The sequence below is a fragment of the Podarcis raffonei genome, chromosome 7, assembly GCF_027172205.1.
Source record: "Podarcis raffonei isolate rPodRaf1 chromosome 7, rPodRaf1.pri, whole genome shotgun sequence".
NCBI classification, from domain to species: Eukaryota; Metazoa; Chordata; class Lepidosauria; order Squamata; family Lacertidae; genus Podarcis; species Podarcis raffonei.
The window spans coordinates 87,012,552-87,032,958 of NC_070608.1; the positions used below are offsets into that span (position 1 = coordinate 87,012,552).

Sequence of the window (20,407 nt, forward strand, 5' to 3'; positions counted from 1 at the left end):
ATCTAGTGTGAACACAGATGTCACACCACAAATAAAATGGCTGAATGTTCTGAAACAAATCCAGCATATCAGTTCAGCTGCCAAGTGATCAAACTGTGTTCACACAGTTAACAAGTGATGTAGTTGTTCACATGAACTAGCCCTGGATTTTATACTCAAGGTGTGAAAGCACATAATTAACTCCAAAGGTTTGCATATTTTTCAATAAGATTTGATTAATGCAGTTGTCGTATAATGACTGTAATGTTTTAATTCAGCATGTTCTAAAGCTTCCCAATCATCTCAAACTCCTGAACTGTCAGGCTTTCATTGGGAAAATACAGCTGATGAGTTTTGATCATATTATGGATCTGTCACCATATGTGGGGTTAGAAATGAATTTCCCCATCCACAAGAGTGGTGAGTGATAAAACCTGGGTATCGTCCTCCCTTAGAAGTGTGTGTCATCTAAGAACTAGGCATATATTATACTTCCAACAAGGCAAATAAATGCATAATACTGTTTGATCTCAAATCTACTTATTTAACAACTATGAAATAGTTTTTCTTGTCAAAGAGAGTAAGCAAACATTCACTCCGATTCTTTGTTTCCTGGGGGACTCTGACAAATATTTCTTTTGACCAAGAGAAGTCTAGTTTTTATGGGGAAAAGTGGTGTGCTTGTTGTATGTGTGGCGTAGGTATTTTCAAATACCAAAAACTATAAGATTCTGGTAAAGATAAAATAATATGAGTGGAAGAATGTTCTTCCAACCCCCTCTTCATAAAAGCACATAACAATTAATAGCAGGCATTATATTTAAAACCTCAGAGCCCAGATCTGAAAGGGATAGCTCACCTGTGTATTGGCCGAATCTCCATTACTGCTATTAATATCTTCAGCAATGAGGAAGGGATCCTTTATTTCACATGTATCTTTATTGCTCAGAGTATTGGAATAATTTGCCTTAGAAATATTAAACTGACTTTTCCTAGAGTCTGTGGTGAGAGAAACCTCCTGGCAGTAGGAGTGCAGAAATGCTCGGACTCCATCGATCCCCACAAACTGTGAGACGGGAGCGCCACTGAAATTCACACTCCCTGACTCAAACAGTTGAGAATTTCTCCACCTGTGCAACTTGATGGCCAGTAACACAAGGAGGAAAATGAAGAACAAGCAGGAGACAAAAGCCACTGCAAGGACCAGGTAGAAGGTGAGGTCAGACGGAGGCTCTACAGGAGCTGAGATGCTGCTAAGGTCTGAGAGGATTGCAGGGATGGTGTCAGCCAGCACCACAGTAAGAGTGGCTGAAGCAGAGAGAGGTGGCTGCCCATTGTCCTTCACTAAAACCACCAGGCTTTGCTTGAGGGCATCTTTCTCCAGAAAGAAGCGGGCTGTCCTGATCTCTCCCGTGTGGAGCCCCAGAGTGAAGAGCCCTGGCTCGGTGGCCTTGATCAGCTGGTAGGAGAGCCAGGCATTCTGGCCAGAGTCTGCATCCACGGCCACCACCTTAGTGACCAGGTAGCCTGGCTCAGAGGAGCGAGGGGCCAGCTCTATCCCCGTGGAGCCATCAGTCGGAGGGGAGGGGTACAGGATTTGGGGAGCGTTGTCATTCTGGTCCAGGATGAAGAGAGTCACTGAGACGTTGGAGCTGAGTGGTGGAGAACCTCCATCCTGGGCCTTGACCAGAAACTTAATTTCCCTCATCTCCTCATAATCAAAAGAGATCAGGCCATAGACAATCCCAGTCTCAGAGTTAATGGAGAGGAAGGAAGATACTGGGGAGTCACTGATGTTGTGCTCAATGATGGAATAAGTGACTCTGGAGTTCTCTCCACAGTCTGGATCATCAGCCTTCAGGGAAAATATGGAGGCCCCTCTTGGGTTGTTCTCCATTAAATAAGAAGTATAAACGGATTGCAGGAAGTGTGGAGGGTTGTCGTTTGTGTCTAAAATCTCAAGTGGAATAATAATTGATGTGGAAAGTGGAGGGGTCCCGTGATCCGTGACTGTGACAGTGATGTTGTAGGCTGCCACCTGCTCTCTGTCCAGGGCTCTTGCTGTCACCAAACTGTAGTAGTTGCCATAGGCTTTTGTCAGTAGAAAGGGAAGGTTGCTGGGGATAGAGCACGTGACTTCTGCATTCTCTGCCGAATCCTCATCTTGAACATTCAAAAGGGCTATTGCAGTCGCTGGTGGAGAGTTCTCAGGGATGGAGCTGATAAGTGAAGTTATTTCCAGTTTGGGTGCATTGTCATTTACATCAGTAACAAATATCAAAAGTTGAGATTTGTCAAAGAGTTCACCACCATCATGGACCTGGACCTCAATTTCATGAAGTGTAGACTCCTCGTAGTCTAAGCCTCTTGCAAGCGTAATTTCCCCAGTTTGAGAATTCAAATGGAATATTTGTGAAGCCCTTTCTGTGATCTTTCTGAATGAATATTTCAGTTCCTTGTTGACACCTTCATCCAGGTCAATGGCTTTTAATATAACCACTGTGGTACCAACAGGAATATCTTCCCTAACGCTTACTTCATAGCTATGATGGCTAAAAACTGGTGCATTGTCATTAGCATCTAAAACTGTCACTTGAATCTGTACAGTTCCTGTCCTGACTGGATCTCCCCCATCATATGCTGTGAGGACCAGATTATGAATAGCTTCCTCTTCACGGTCCAAAGGCTTTTCCAGTAACAATTCAGTGTATTGTCTACCATCAGCTGCCTCTTGCACATTGAGGGAGAAATGGCTACTGTTGCTGAGTTTGTATCCTTGAAGGGTATTGGTGCCCAAATCAAGATCCTGAGCTTCATCGAGGGGAAAGTGAGTTCCGGGTGCTGTGGTCTCACTCATTTTGAGCTCCAGTTTCTCTGAATGGAAGGTGGGAGCGTTGTCATTAATATCTGTGATTTCCACTTCAGCGCCATATACTTTCATTGAATCCCCCACTATGGTATCAAAGTGCAAGACACACTTGTCCACTTGTCCACAGAGCACCTCTCTGTCTATTCTCTCTGTGACGTACAAATGACCACTCTTATAATTCAAAGCAAAATACTGTGTCCTACCTCGAGAAACAATGCGGACTCCACGGCGTGAGAGCTCTTTTAATTCCAGCTTCAGGTCTTTGGCGATGGGCCCCACGAAAGAACCTTTTTCTGCTTCTTCAGGGATGGAATAATGAATCTGCCCTGTAACAGCTTGCCAAACACGAACCAGAATGAAACAAAAGACAGCTCTCCTTCTGCAATCCTGGGAAAAGGTTGCCATTGCCAGTTGTACTTCTGTGCCAAGGTGAAGATCCTACTTCTTTGACAGAGTGGCTATATTTTAGATTTGTCTGTATGTGACTGAAATTCTTAATATATACACACAGACAACACAGATATCTCTATTGCCTGTATTTTAAAATACAGATTTGATTTAATATAAGATCCTCCAGTTGTTCAGATTCCGTACGTGTGATCTCTCTTTCTGCATTTTCTGTAATGAAGCGGTTGGATGGGAAAGTTGAATCTCTTACTAAATTGTTCAGCCTTGGTTGGTAAACAGCGACACCCAGAGTCCTAAAACAATAACTTCATCTTCTTGGTGCTTTCTGAAATGCCATTTTCCTTAGTATGGTATATTTCTCATCCTGATACATCAGCTGCAAGTACAGTAGATGACCAGATAAAAACTCCCACTCCATTTGTGTGACATTTTGTAGCAATCCAGGTTCATGATTGAATCGCATTTCTGATCACGGAAACTGATTGTTCTCAGCTTATAATCATTATCCTGCTACTGTAGGCGGTTACTCTCCACACAGTCTCTTGGAAGTTGGACTATGGTAGACACTGTGACGATCTTGTCGGAAATATCATGAAATATATTCCCCTGATATTTTCTGGTACTTTAATAAGCATTTTTTTCTGTTCAGATTTTAAATAATGTGGAATCCAGCTAGAAACTCACGTGCATATATGCATGGACACACGTGATCATAAATCTTTTCTGTGCTATCTAGAATTTAAACCAACTCTCTTATAAAAATAGATAACTCTTAAATTATGGGAATAAAATAATGACAAAATATGTTTCCAAAATATTTATTTTTAAAATGTTTATGCCACCCATGCCCCCAATTTTGCTCAGGGCAACTTTATCTCAAGAAATATAAGGATAAGGTAACAGGAAGGGTTGTGCCCATAGCATACACATTCATATGCACATTTACTCAAGGCCGAATACATGGTACATTAAAATAGCATGTGTGGACCATGTGACTTGGATTAGTGCCGTGATGCAGGGGGTACCCTAATCAGGCTCTCATTTCCCCCCAACATGTTGCTTTGGGTGATCTGCACTGAGGTTGTGGCACAGAGAAAAACATTAGACCCACCCATTCTCATGTTGTGGCCCTGATCAAAATTAGAAAACCTTCACGACTGCTTCTACAAAGAAGAAAATTATATTAGGATCGCCAAATGCAGAGCTCCTATGTAACAAGTAGTTTATCTCTCTCTCTCACACACAGAGAGAGAATCCTGAATCCTAAGAATTGCTGAATCCTATTTTAAACAATAGTGTTTTTCTGATTGAAATGTTTACATTCAGTCTCAAACAGGGCAGAGCACTACAAATAAAAACAAAAATGGATTTTAAAGGACTCCTAAGATTTTTTGTATTATAGTTATATTTTGCCTTTCCTCCAATGAACTTACATGGCCCCCACCCCTCTTTTCTCTTCACAATACAAATGATGTTGGTTAGGTTGATAGGTCAGTTACAGGCTCAAGTTCACCCAGTGAGCTTCATGGCTGAGTGAGGATTTTATTTTTTATTTTTTATAAATATTTATTGGTATTTTCAACAAACATATAACAATCAAAAACAAAAAATAAACAAAGTAAAAACAACACAAAAATACATAAAATTCAAGACTTAACAGAAAAAAAAGAAAAAACGCATAAAGTTTCAGATACTTATTTTCCTTAACCTTATTTCTCAGACCTCCTCACACCTCCCCTTCTTGTATTCCAATTTAAATTGTCAATTCAGCAAGTCCTTAACTTATTTCTTCACCTTAACTTAAACATTTGTTCTAACATACTATTATTTTACTTTACTTCTTTTTTCCATTTCCTCAATTTATTTTTACCAGCCTTATTTTCATTTAATTTTAAAAAACAAACAAACCAATTTTACCTTATCAAAATTACACATCAATACTTATACCTCATTAATTATTCTTAAACCTTTTTCCTAAAGTCGACCAAAATTTTCCTTCCACGATTTTCCCAATTTCCATACAACTAACAAAATATAAAAAACAAGGCAAATTATACTTATGTACCCTTTGGATTCCCCACCTCCACCCACCCTTTTCCCGGTTCCAGTCCCCAACCAATATCCGTCAGTCTTATGTTATTTAGCCTGGAGATCTCACGTCCGAGGCCCTTATATCTCTCTCAGTTCCTTTCTGCCGGTCTCTTTGATAGTCCTTTATGTTAAACCCCAAGTCTCGGAGAGGCTCCGGCCCAACAGGATCCATGTTGCTTCCAGCCAGTCCTCCGTACTTAAAAGCAAAGCCTATGGGGTACCCACATGTCCCCAAAGCTCCAACTTTCACCTTCGGCAAATTTGTAATCCTCAAGTCTTCAGATCTCCTCCAAAGGGGATCTCTCCATTTTTCAGACTCCCATTCAGACCAGGCTTTCCGCATCCAATTTTTATTGTCCTTTTTTATCATCATGTCAGGCCTCATATTACAACTCTCCTTTGACTCCTGCAGAATTCCAGCTCCTCCTTCATTTTCTTCAAAAGCAACATATTGCTCCATCGTGTCTACACTTTCAGTTTCATTTATTTGTTCAGTTGAATGGGCTTCCTGTTTCAAGTCCTTATCAGGCTCAAGACTGTTGTTTACTGTCAAGTGTAATACTGAAACCTCTGTAGACAAAGCATTGTACTCATCTTGTAACTTTCCCAGGAGAACAAATGCTCTGTCCAATTCTGCTTGAATTTTACATGCTCCAGCCATTTTTGTAATGTAGTGTCCCTATTACCCCTCTAGGGGGATTTTAGTTCCTTAATATTCCTTTCAGCTCAAAACCAAAAGTCCAGTTATTTTGTATCAGCCCTCCTTATTTTCAACAAGTTATACCGAATGAACCAGCAGAAACAGCAGAAACAATGTTCTCTTTTTCCAGCTGACAACTAGCTGACTGACAGCTAACTTGACAGCTGTCAAACTCTTCAATACAGCAGGCTTTCTCATAGGACGTTCCCGGGTCTAGGGGGGGGGTGAAATTTCAGCTCCCAAAATTCTTTTTATCCTCCAGTAAATCTTCTTATAATGTCAAAACCGTGAAGTCAAGATCTTTTATTAAAAAGCAAGAAACAGATTATCTCGACCTTAGCTGCCCGGTCCTTTGCTTTAAATTGTTTACAAAGAGGGGGGGTGGACTTCCTTTTTAACCCCTTCCCGCTCGTTCCAGATCCAAATTAAAAAATTTTTTAAAGTTCCAATCTCCGTATTACTCACGGGTTGATGTTTTAAAGTCCAATCGATCCAAAGAAGAAGTTGGCGCTCTCTGTCAATGGCTTGCGGCTTCACTCCGTAGACGAGGGAGTACTCTCAGCACCACGCCTCACCCTGCCTCCGTTCCGAAGCCTTTAAAAAGGCTCCGTCACGGATTGGGGGGGCGCAAATGGTGCCCGCCGAGTCTCTGTGTTCACAGGCATCCGCGCCTGTGATTTTAAGGGTCCCCGCTTCGCCGCAGCGGCCAGACCCAGACGCTACGGAGCCGATTCCCTCCGGAGCTCGGAGGGAATCCGCCATTAAACAATGGCGCCAACCCAGAAGTCCATGGCTGAGTGAGGATTTTAACCTGTCTCTCCCCAATCCTTTCATCTCCAAACTTTTAGAATTTTGTTGGAGGGATTCAAGCACACAATTAAACTCAACTGAAGTGCTCTGCTGCCATTGCACAACAAATCTGTTTGTAAAAAATGGGACTTTTTGTGGTTAGGCAAGTGCTAGGGAAATGCACTGGAAAGAGTGAGGTGAATGAATGATTCATGGAAAGATGTATAAATGCTGCAGAAACAAATCAGGATCCATGTTCATTGTCACAGAACCTCCCTGCAAACAAATCAGAACAAGCGTGCAAGAAAGATATAGTCTAACCTCCCCAGTAAGCTTTGCGCAAGCAAATCAGGATGACTTCTCAATAAACACGTTGTCTCAAGGGGCCCCTAGTTCAACAGTCAAACAGCTATACCACAAGAACTTTCTTTCTATAAGCACTACTGTTAAGTTGTGGGTGAACATATCAGACGACACAGTGATTCTTCAAACAGCTCTTGTTTATTCCAAGCCCAGAACAGAACTGAACTGAAGAGCTCAGTCAGCCTGCTTATATAGAGCTCCAGTACGTTACTGTAGCAACTTTCTAAAACTGTCCAATCACTGAACGTCACTTTCAATCCTTTATTTGCATACAAACTATCCAATCACTGAACGTCACTTTCGATCTTTCATTTGCATAACTATCTACAGTATCCCCCTGCTGGCCCAGGGTGAGAACTTCAGTACATAACAACTACATTTCTAGGAGCTTCATGTGACATCAAGCATGTCTGTAGGAATGTGACTCTGTCAAGTGTTTGGGGGGGGGGAAACATTTTATCTTATACTGTGTTGTGATGCTAAGCATGACATGAAATATCCGATTCTGATTTTGTCACCTAAAACTGCATCAGGTATTCTCAAATTCTCTGCTTCTCTCAAATCTTTATCATCTCTTGCTTTCTAAACTGGTTTGAAAACTAATTCTTTTTTCATTTTTTAAAAAATAATAATCATAAAAGTGTAGAATTATAGCAAATGATTTAAAATGAGTGATCAAACTAATTCAAAAATATGGAGAAAATTACCACCACCCTATCTCTGAAATAAGTTAAGAAAAAAGCTTTGCAGAATGTTTGGAATATGCATCCACCCTCATCCAGCAACAAAGTATCCACACACAGATAACTGGATTTGAACCTGAATGCCCATTTTAGCTTGTCAGTGCTAAGTTAGTTTTTGCCTCTTTCCTCACCTGATCATTTTGTTTGGGTAGGAAGCTATTTGGTTAATGTGTGGAATCTTCAAATATTAGATTCCTCTATCCAAAATCTTAAATGGCACAGCTCAACATCACAGAAGGGTGCTGATTGTTTCAATTCTAAGCTCAATTTAGAATTGGGAATTTGGGCAGGTAGTGACAAGCTATAAGAACAAATGAAAACTGAAGAGATTGCTAATTACTAACTATTAGGTGTATAAATAATTCCTCTAGTATTCACTGCAATTAAAGGTGAAATAATATTGCAGTATTAAATGGCAGACATTGTAAAGCACCCCAATTTTCATTGCACACAGGGGTGCTATGAAATGATATCATAAGATGTGAACTAAGTGGGTGGGATCCAAAATTATTTATCGCTTCTTCTACCTTCCTCCTTCTCCACTCCCGTCAATTCCAGACTGTGACATATACAGTGGTGCCTCGCAAGACGAAAATAATCCGTTCCGTGAGTCTCTTCGTCTAGCGGTTTTTTCGACTTGCGAAGCAACCCTATTAGCGGCTTAGCAGATTAGCGCTATTAGCGGCTTAGCGGCTTAGCGGCTATTAAAGGCTTAGCGGCTTAGCGGCTAAAAGGCTATTAGCAGTTTAGCGGCTTAGAAAAAGGGGGGGAAGCGAAAAAAATTGCAAGACTCGCAAGACGGTTTTGTCTTGCGAAGCAAGCCCATAGGGAAATTCGTCTTGCGAAGCAGCTCAAAAACGGAAAACCCTTTCGTCTAGCGGGTTTTTCGTCTTGCGAGGCATTCGTCTTGCGGGGCACCACTGTATGCACATTTATCCACCTTATTAAGTATCCATATAGATGGCAATATATAGATCTGTAAATAAGTAACTACAGAGCACGTCTATAACGACAGTAGGATTAGTCAGAATTAATATAGATAAAATGATTGCTTCATTAAAGTTGAAGCAACTAAAAAAACAAGGACTATTTAGCATCTGTTATAAAAGAAATTATATTTCTTTTCCTCAGACTGTACGTCATTATGAATCTATTGGAAGATACATCCACTATCTACAATATAGTTCTTCATATATAGACACAGTTTAAAAGTAGTGCAGTAGATAATGTGAATAATATCTAGAACGAAAACTCACCATGTTTGTATTATCCATCTCAGAATTAAAATTGTTTTCTCTGCTGCCTGTAAAAGGTGGAACAGTTTTGTCATCACAGATAACATTGTCTGCAATCTGAACGTTAGGTGTCAGGAATGCAAACTCATTTTTCCTGGTCTCTGAGGACAGACAGAGCTGGTAGGTGTAGGGCAAAGTCCCTTCTTCAAAATTCGGTGGGAATACGGTACCAGCCTTTGAAAAAGGAGCAGGACCAAAGCACTGAAGGAACTGAGGACTGCTTGATGTGCGAAGCTTCGTAACAACTGCCAGAATCACCGTAAGGAGAAATAAGAATGAAATCACAGCTAAAGTCAGTACTAAATAAAACTGTAGGTCAGATTGATTATGTGAATCAATACTTTCACTGCTCACTTCTGGGAGCGCTTCTTGGAAGTTCTCAGCAAACACCAGGTTGAGACTCACGGTAGCAGATAGTGGTGGCTGCCCATTATCCTTGACTAAGATGATGAGCTTCTGCTTCACAGCATCTCTTTCCAGAAAAGCCCGTGAGGTCCTGATCTCCCCAGTGTGGGAACCAATTCTGAACAATGCTGGCTCTGTAGCCTGAAGCAGGTGGTAAGAGAGCCAGGCATTATGTCCAGAATCAGCATCTACTGCCACTACCTTGGTCACCAGATAATCTTCTTCTGCTGAGCGAGGCACCATCTCAAACAAGGATGAACCCTTGACTTCCTGTGAAGGGTAGAGGATTTGAGGATTGTTATCATTCTGATCCACAATGAACACTTTCACTGTGGTGTTTCTGCTGAGTGGTGGGGAGCCACCATCTTGTGCTTTCACTTGGAACTGAAACTCCCTGATTTGCTCATAGTCAAAGGAGCGTTGGGCATAGATCATGCCATTTTCTGAGTTAATGGAGATATAAGAGGACAGAGGCAGGTTCTCCATAATACTATTGAGCAGAGAATAAGTGATTTGCGAGTTGTACTCTAGATCTGCATCTGTAGCCTTTACACGGAAAATGGAAGTTCCAGCTGGATTGTTCTCTGACAAATATGTGACATAGGAAGATTTTTCAAAAGCTGGGGGGTTATCATTGATATCTGAAATCTGCAGGGAGATGGTTCTGTGGGTGGAAAGAGGTGGTGCACCTTTGTCTGTGGCTATAATTGTGATATTGTATTCTGGAGTGCTTTCTCTGTCCAAGGGGGCATCTGTAACCAACTTATAGAAGTTATTGGATGTAGCAATTATTCTAAATTGCCACTGACTTTGTAAATGACAAGTAATGTTCCCATTGTCTCCAGAATCTTTATCGTTTACATTGATAAGGGCTACCAGGGTTCCTATTGCAGAATCTTCAGGAATTGGGCTGGATAAGGAAGCCAGGATCACTTCTGGGGCATTGTCATTCTCATCTAATAGTTTTATTTCAACACTGCAATGAGTCACTAATCCACCTCCGTCTCTTGCTTCTACTGTCATTGCGTATTTCTCTGCTTCTTCGTAGTCCAACAACTCCTTAACTGTAATTGTCCCATTTTGGGAATTTAGGAAGAATTTTTTGCGAGCATTTTCAGGGATGTTGCTAAAACTATACATGATATGACCATTTGAGCCTTCATCTCTATCTGTGGCTTTCACCTGTATTACTGAAGATCCTTTGGGGGTATTCTCTTTAAGACAGACTTTGTACATTTCTTGTGTGAAGATTGGTGAATTATCATTTGCATCAATGACATTGATCCATATTGTGGCAGTCCCAGTTTTGGCAGGCTTCCCTCCATCCAGAGCCATAAGAATTAAATGGAAACTGCTTTCACTTTCTCGATCCAACTGTTTATTCAGTACTAATTCTGCATATATCTTCCCATCTTCTCTCTCTCTAGCTTCTACTATGAAATACTGATTGGGCATAAGGTGGTAATTCTGGAGAGAGTTTATTCCAACATCTGGATCTTCAGCAAACCCAAGCACAAATCGGGCTCCTGGCAGAGTGAATTCACTTGTCTCTAGTTTGATATTCTCATTCACAAAATGTGGTGCATTATCATTGATATCCTGGATTTGTACAGTAACATGAAAAATATTCATAGGATTTTCAACCATCACTTCAAAACTAATGAGGCAAAATGCATTGCTTCCACATATTCCTTCTCTGTCTATCCTGTCATTTACATATAGATTTCCATTTTCTATACTGATTGTGAAATATTGCCTTTTACCCAAAGAAAGGATATGCAGATTACGATTTGCTATTTCTCCAGCATTCAGCTCCAAATCTTTGGCAAGATTTCCTACAATGGAGCCTTTTTCCATTTCCTCAGCGATAGAATACTGAACGTGCTCTGAGGCAGTCTGGCACAACAAGGACAATAACAAGAGGAGTGCTACTTGCCTTTTTACCGACCCATTTTTCTCTTTCTGCCTGTTGTCCATCTGATCTGGTGAGACATTTGCTTTATTCTTTTCTTGCATATTTTCATTAGATGGAGATTCTCAAGTTCTCATCAAGACCAACAAATCCACAATAAGGAAGTATAAAAGCAGTCACTGTCCCTTTCTATAAGTTGAAGTGGGTTTTATTTCCTTAGCAAAAGTGTTTTCATGTCCCTGTGTTCTACTATCTCCCAGTTCTGCAGTCTGTGGCTGAACAACGGCGCTGCAGGAAGCATCGCTTAGCAGATTCCATGCAGTACCATGAGAACTGCATTAGCCAACAGCGACACTCTGAGTCTGAGATGGAGAACTTCATGTGCTGCTTTCTCCCATTCCTCTAGTGCTTAGATGTAGAATACAAGAGCAATCTATTTTCAAATGCAGTATGAGAAGGTTTTCTTGATTTGTAACTACTTTTGGTGTTTATGCTTTTACGGTAGCAGGAAATGGAAATATATTTCAAGTGCTTTAGAGATGCAACAACCTCCCCATCCCTCAAATTTTCCATCTTCCCTCTGTACTTCCACAGATAACTGATGGAAGAGATTGTTAGCACTCAACAATATTTTGTAGCCAATTAATGCAACTTCTATGTCCAGCCCTCCTCTGTAAAACAATATATTTAATAAAATTCAGCGATATTACTATTTTTAATGAAAATGTGAGCAACTAACAGAGCAATCCTATGGAGGTTGGACAGGCAGCATGGATGGCAGAGATAACTGGAACCAAGTGATGAATAGGGCACAAGATATGAGGTGGCTTCTTTACTTTCCCCATTTTCTTTCTTGTAAAAAAAAAATGTGGTTCCACAGGGAAGGAAAATAACTCCAGGGCTGGTGTAGTTTCCCACCTATTCCATCCTTAAGTAGGTCTGGGAAACAAGGGAATCTAAAGCCTCCCTGGAGCACCTCCTTCTTGCCTCTTCCACCCATAGAGCACTGCCTGCAATACAGCCATGGCAACGGAGCGTTCTGCCACTGGTCAAGGAAGGGCCTCTCCAGTGGAGCTTCCTCTCTGCTGTTAGATAACCTTCTCTGCTCAGAGGCGAAGGTCTGCAGAATCCCAGGTCTCCTGGGACCACTTACACCAGAGGACTAAAAAAGTCCTTGCTACTTACTCCAAACTCTTATCCAAACGCTTGTACAAACACTTGTGAAACTGCACTGATGGTTAATTCATTTTATGCATGCCACTTACAGGGTACAAAATACAGAGAGAGGAATAAAACAGAGACCTTTAAAAATAGTTAACTTTGTCATCATTTGTCACTAAAATGTTGGCCTGGGTTTAAGGTGAATACATAATGGCATGCATGAGTGCTAAATAACAGTTTGGCCAAAGTTTGAACTGTTTGCCAATGTATCCTCAAATACTGTTGTGACATAGAATGGTAGAGTTGGAAGGGACTCTGAGGATCATCTAGTCCAATCCCCTGCAATGCAGGAATATGCAGCTGTCCCATACAGGAATATAACCTACAACCTTGGCATTCTCAGCATCATACTCTAACCAACTGAGCTATCCAGGCTGACAATACTGCAATACAATTAACATTTATATTCTAGTTGCACAGTTCTAGGATTGTAGCTGAAATAGTTATGTAACTTCATTTAAAATACCGAAAGCAGCAGAAAGACCTCAGCACCAGATCATAACCATTGCCACCTGATTCATGAGGTTGAGTGTGCCATGAGAATTGTACTCTAGTTGGATTCACAGTCTGAGACCTCTACATATACAAAACATGTTTTTGTATGAGCTTTGGAGACCCACCTTGCCCGCCCATCTCATTCATCAGTCACTCTATCCTTGCAGGTTGCTCTTCTTGGCTCAAGCAAACTGACTGTCGGTAAGCATCCTCAGTGTCTGTGCCAGATGGTGTTTGCAGTGTTGAATACTCTAGAAAAGACCCTCCTTTAACAACACCATGCATCTTGACACTTGACATCCCCATAGTGCTGTCCTCATACAGATGTGGTCCCCAGATACAGGATAATATTGCTCCTGGCATCCATACCTGGAGCCCAGGGCCTGTAAAGATCCATGGAAGCCTCTATGTCCTACCTTCAGTTTGAACAAACAGAGAGCTGGATCACTCCAGAAATGAACAGCTCAGTACAATGTTGAAACTTACATATGTGTGATCACAGAAGTGTGAATATAAATGATAAAGTTATATGAATATACAAGATGATGGGTACAGAATTTTGTTATAATTCATATTTTAGGGCACTTATTTTCCAGGCTCCAGAAACTAAGTATGGATACATATTTGTGGATTCAAAAGTTTGATAGAGTAACATGGTAATTAAGCACATGTAAAAATGTGTTTATTACCATTCATCTTTAATCATTCCATTCCCCACCCCTTGTGCACTTCAGACGACTTGCTCCTTGGAGGAAGAGATTTGTCTATTTTTTGCTTATTTATCTACTTGATTTATACACTTCTCTTCAAGCCACAGGTTTACAATCAGAGCAAATAAAATAAAATACAATCAATATATAAAATCCATAGACTAGCACAAATTTTTAAATGGAAAACACAGCAACTCATAACAATTCAACTAAGTAGCAATTTCCTAATAGCAACAGCGACAGCAAACTAAACACTTTTTTTTCTAATCAAGTCTCTCCTTCTCCAAACATCACCTGAAAAAAGTTTGCCTTAACTAGCCACCTAAAATTATATAGATATGGGACTAGATGCACCTTAGAAGGGAAGGAGTTTCACATGTGAGGAGCCACCACTGACACTGCCCTCCCCTGGGCCCTGCACCATCCTGTTTAGAGACCACCAAGAGGGCCTCATCTGCTAAAGCATGGGCAGACTGATATGGAAGAAAGTGGTTTTGCAGATATTGGGCACCTCTGTAGAGTACCATGTACCCTGATGTATCAACAGCAATTCTATGCAGATCACATGCTTCGTCAAAGCACTCTCATCTATGTGTTGGTCTCCAGGTGGCATCACATTATAAAGGAAGCAGTAAGAGAGGAACTGTGATTTATTTCACCCTTCATTTGTCCTTTCTAGTCTAATGCACCAAGGGAGGGACGTATGAATGTCTTCTGAATGCATGAGCTCTAAAGGCATCTGATTCTGAAACATATCCAACTAACCACGAAACTTAAGAATGTTTGCAAATTGTTCGCAAATAGTATAACACAAGACATCAGTTTCACCAATGAGTGCCGGAGGATATCAGCAAAAAGTCTCTAAGCATAAAAATATTGATAAGCAAAAGGTTTACAGCCTAAGGGAGTTTGGAGCATGCATCTGAGAAAGCATGCATTGTAGCTTTCTTTGACTAGAAGGGAATATTAACATGTTGAATTGTATTGCAACCTGGACTGTTCCATTTTAAAATCTATAGTTAGCACATTTGTTCAAAGGCCATTTTATGTGTCCTCTTCGTAGTTTTAACATCATTAACAGCATGATCCAAATGAATGTTTACCTGGAGCTTACCCGAGGTACTTACTCCTTGGAGAGTATGTACAGAATTGGAGCCTTTGGGTGCTTCCAGATGAAGGTTTAATATTACAAATGGTTCACTGAGATATTGCAAATGGGTCACTGACAACATTTTCAAAAAATAATTGGATTGTCTGTGGCAACAGTTAAATGTGGCCTGGTGATGGGACTGTTGGCTATACCCTCACCACTGTATAGCCAGCAAGGTTACCAACAGCCTTATTATTGGGATTCTCAGCAGTCTACTGAGAAAAGCAGTTGGTAACCTTTACCAGAGTGAGGGAGGGACACAAAACAGCAAGCAGACTCAGCAAAGTGGGAGAGAAGTAATATGAGGGCTGTGAGTGACACAACTTCAAAGTTCTGGAAAGCAGTGAGGATGGAGAGAGAGGAACTAGAGGAGGCTTAATATGCAAATAGGCTGGAAAGGGGAAACAACACTATTTAAGCTTGTGGGTTTTAGAAAGGTGAAGAGTCATTGACTTTCTACAGAAAGGAATAAAGAACTCTAAATCAGAGATTGAAACATGGAGTACAGAAGAAACCTGAAAATCACTGATTACCTCTTTAAGGGGGAAAATGCAACACATGAGTTTTTCTCTTATTAAAAAGAACTTGCCAAACTACAGAATTTCGTAACTACTTGGGACACATTGCACTTTAATAACAAAAAAGGTGAAGGCAAGTCAAAAGTTGAAAGCCACAAAGTGGTAAGTTATCATGATATAAAAGAGTCAGCATGACATAACACAATGTTAGGTGTGCCTATTTTTCAGAAAAGTGTTCACAATTGCTGACAGATGAGACCTGAGTCACACTATGTCAGACAGAAATTTCAGTATGTGGCTGCAAAAACACCCACTTAACTCAGAGGGGCTCATATATGCATAAATATGCACAATACAGTAAACATGTTTATGAGATGTGCAATGAAAATAATTTTTACCTTGTCAATATTTTCCATCTCAGGATGTAAATTGTTTCCTTCATTGCCTGTAAAAGGCACACTTGGTTTCTCACTGCCAAGAATATTGTCTACCATCTGAACATTGGGTGTCAGGAAGGCAAACTCGTTTTTCCTGGTCTCAGAAGACAGACACAGCTGGTAGGAATAGGGCAAAGTTCCATCTTCAAAGTTGGGTGGGAAGATGGCACCATTCTTGGAATGGGGAACAGGACCAAAGCACTGTAGGAACCTGGGATGCCCTGATTGACAGAGCTTCATTGTAACGGCCAGAATGACAGTCAAGAGGAACAAGAAGGAGATCACAGCTAAGGCCAGCACCAAGTAGAACTGCAGGTCAGACTGATACTCTGAGCTGCTGGGTTGGCTCTTCATTTCCGGAAGGGCCTCCTGAAAGTTCTCAGCAAACACCAGGTTCAGAGTCATGGTGGCCGAGAGAGACGGCTGCCCGTTATCCTTCACCATAATGACCAGTCTCTGTTTCACAGCGTCTCTCTCCACAAAGGCCCTGGCTGTCCTGATCTCTCCAGTATGAGAACCAACCGTGAAGAGTGCCGGCTCAGTGGCCTGAGTCAGATGGTAGGAGAGCCAGGCGTTGTGTCCAGAATCTGCATCCACGGCCACCACCTTGGTGACAAGATAATCTGCCTCGGCCGAACGAGGCACCATCTCAAACAAGGCTGAGCCCTTGGCTTCTTGTGAGGGGGACAGGATACGAGGGCTGTTATCATTCCTGTCAAGAACAAACACCCTGACGGTCACATTGCTGCTGAGAGGGGGAGAACCCCCATCTTGGGCCTTCACTTGCACCCGAAACTCTCTGAATTGTTCATAGTCAAAGGATCTCTGGGCATAGATGGTGCCAGTCTCAGAATTAATGGAGATATAGGAGGAGATGGGAAGCTCCTCAATGTTGCTGTTGAGGATGGAGTATGTGATCCGTGAGTTCTGGTCCACGTCGGGATCAGAGGCTTTGATAGTGAAAATGGAGGCACCTGAAGGATTGTTTTCTGGCACATAAATAACATATGAAGATTTCTGAAAGGAAGGGGCATTATCATTGATATCCGAAATCTGTAGTGAGATTGTTTTGTGTGTGGAAAGAGGTGGAGTTCCTCTATCAGTGGCTGTGATTGTAACATTATATGCAGGAGCTATTTCTCTGTCCAGGAGACTTTCTGTCTGGAGTTTGAAGTAATTGTTAGATGAGGGGACAATCTTGAAGGGCTGATCATTTTTCAAATAACAGCTAACCTTTCCATTCTCACCAGTGTCTTTGTCTTTTACATTGATCAGAGCAATTAAGGTTCCAGACACAGAATCTTCTGGGACTGGACTAAACAAGGAAACCAGAGTTACCTCTGGGAAATTGTCATTCTCATCAATAACCTGTATTTCTACTTTACAGTGGGTTACTAATCCACCTCCATCTTTTGCCGCAACTGTCATAGTATATTCTCTGGTTTCCTCAAAGTCTAATGGGCTCATAAGAGTGATTGTGCCATTACTAGAATGCAAGTTGAATTTCCCCTGAGCACTTTTTTGGATGTTGCTGAAATGGTAACTGATTTTGGCATTTGTACCTTCATCTTTATCAGAGGCTAAAATCTGGAGCACAAGGGAGCCAACAGGAGCATTTTCCTTCAGACTGACCTTGTAAACCTCTTGGGTGAAGATAGGTGGGTTGTCATTGGCATCTGTGACATTAATCCATATCTGGGCAGTTCCAGTCTTCCTAGGTTCACCGCCATCCAAGGCTGTGAGGATCAAGTGAAGGGTCTGTTCACTTTCCCGATCAAGTGGTTTCTGAAGCACCAAGTCTGCAAATTTATTTCCATCCTGACTCTCTTTAACATCCAAGGTGAAATATGGATTGGGGCTGAGATGGTAATTCTGAAGAGAATTTGTCCCAATGTCAGGATCTTCAGCTTCCCCAAGGAGAAATCGTGTTCCTGGTACAGTGAACTCACTTGTCTCCAAGTTGATTTTTCCATTGAAAAACTGTGGTGCATTATCATTAATGTCCTGGATTGCTATAGTTATGTGGAAAATAGTCAAGGGGCTTTCAATTACCATCTCAAAATTAATAAAGCAAAGCGGATTTTTGCCACATATTCCCTCCCGGTCTATCCTGTCATTTACATAGAGGTTTCCATTCTCTGCATTCATAGTGAAATATTTCATTTCATCCACTGAGACAGCATGCATGTTGCGTTTCCCTAGTTCTTTGGCATTTAGTCCCAAATCCTTGGCAATATTCCCCACAACTGAACCCTTAGCCATTTCCTCAGGAATTGAATAATGAATCTGCTCTGAAGCAGCCCAGCAGGAGGGCAAGAATATTAAGAGAAGCTGTACTTGCCTTGAGAGTGCCCTGCCATTCTTCTTGCATCTTCTCTCCATTTGGCTCTGTGAAAAATCAGCTGTTTCCTTTTTTTAAGAACCAGATCAAATTTTCACCAGTATGCACTAAGTCTCCATAAAAAAGAATAAACTGTCTTTCTCTTTAATTTGTAAAAATCATTTTTGTATTTTCCTTATGTCAGCAGCAATGCCTTCTCTCTGTTCCCTGATCTGCACAGCACTAAAGAAGTAAGCTTACTGTAGAAAGGGCCAGTGTATTTCCATCACTGTATGGCTACTAGATTGGCCAACAGCGGCACTGTGAGGTTCAGCAGGAGAACTGCAAGGGATGTTTTCAACCTTTCAATTTAAGAGAAAATGCAACGTGGATATAATTTTAGTTTTATACAGTAGGAAAAACATGCAACTTGAAGTTTACACAGGAACTATTTCTACTGAATTTTGACTTGAGCTGAGTATTTGGGAATCTTTGTTTTGGTTTTGGAAACAATAACACTTCAAACCTTTCCATTTGCCTGGGTAAATGGCTTGCAATGTAACAAAGGATTCTTTTCTTGGTATCTTGGAAATAATATTATCAAAGTTACAATCCTGAGCGCCAGAATCTCAACAGTTTCAACATTGTCATCTCAGGTTATATATATATAATCTCCTGTTTCCACTTAAAACAAATCTTGGGAAGTTTACTATATTTCCATGATAATGTCAAAACATAAAAACAATTTTCCCCCAACCACAGATCTCTTGCAGAACTTTCCCACTCCTTCCTTAGGAGAAAGGCTTGATGAGCGAGGGAGAAGAATTCTCCAAAGGGACTCCAAAGATGTCCCATCCCAGCCAATGAAGGGAATCCCTGTGCAGCTGGCAGCACTTGTGCTCTCCCACTCTTCTGAAGATATTACAGGCATGATTGGTCCCTGCTGGGGCTATGTAGAATCTATTATTATTATTATTATTAATAATAATATTACCAAGGCTCTCTGACAGGACAATTTTTATCTACTGCCAAGTTGGGAGTGGCAAGTTAACAATCTGGCTTTGTCAAGGTACTTAGGTCCTAACTAGGTGGTAGAACAGGCAGGATCAGGGCAGAGTGCAGAGAGTAGGCTGGTGAACACACTGAGAAATCAAGGTAGTGAAAAGACGTTTCCCCAAACCATTCATTGACGGGTCACTGATTAAAGGAGATCTGGGACTGAGAGTATCTTGAGGCCTGGTTGCATGTGCTAGCCTGCTGTCTGGCCTGGAGGTGGGTGACACTAGCAACAAAATATTAATATATAAGGGCAATAAAAAGCCAAGAACACATATTATACTCTTGCTCTTCAGGTCAAAGGGAGGCAGCAGGAGATGGTTTCTTAAAGTCTCATCTAAGTGGAAGAGAACTCCTCACTGGAGGTACAGAAAGTAAGACAACTAAGTAGGGATGGAAGACACAGATCAGTCGCTAACAATGTTGTGGCTTTAGTTTATCCCATTTATGTGTCTTGCATCTTTATTCTGGGATCCACAGTTCTAAGAGAGGAGCCACTGCAAAAAGTATAAGACTCAAACTAATTTCAGGAAGAAATGAAGCCATTGCTTAGAAGAGAATTATTATACTGTTATACCTCATTGAAGGTTTTTGGTTTCTTTCAGTTTCTGTAAGCTATAGTCAAGATTTTATATGACAAACTTCCATGTATTCATCTATTTTGTTCACTTTCATTTTGTTCATTTGTAATGTGTGGATACTGCATATAGGATGTGGATGTTATTGTCTGATGTCAGAAGCTATTAAGAACATTATGGACAGGTGAAACGGCAGTGGTTCTGCTTTTGCTGTACTTCGTTATTTAAGTAATATCATCATCACCATCAACAACATTATCAGTATTACTGTTATCTTAATGAACTGATTCATATGATTTCACTGAGGGCTCTTTTTTTGCATTTTTAGACTTTTAAATTGCAAGCTGCTTTGAGGGCATAGCCAACAA

The 20,407-nt window shown here is 41.0% G+C and overlaps 1 protein-coding gene and 1 pseudogene across 20 annotated transcripts in view; both read right to left on the reverse strand.

Annotated features, from left to right (window-relative positions):
* The window catches only part of LOC128418020 (protocadherin gamma-A4-like), a 299,406-nt gene that overhangs the window by 128,197 nt on the left and 150,802 nt on the right, over window positions 1–20,407 (reverse strand). The window contains exon 1 of one of the 20 annotated variants that reach the window (XM_053397356.1): window positions 9,199–11,833. The exons of 18 other annotated variants lie outside the window; for them this stretch is intronic. In XM_053397356.1, the coding sequence (XP_053253331.1) occupies window positions 9,199–11,658 (2,460 nt within the window). In that variant the 5' untranslated portion in view covers window positions 11,659–11,833. Of the gene's footprint in view, window positions 1–838; window positions 3,041–9,198; window positions 11,834–20,407 lie in introns of those variants that run through there. One more of the 20 variants, XM_053397387.1, reaches the window with a different exon arrangement.
* Window positions 12,800–19,348, reverse strand: LOC128418038 (protocadherin gamma-B5-like; annotated as a pseudogene).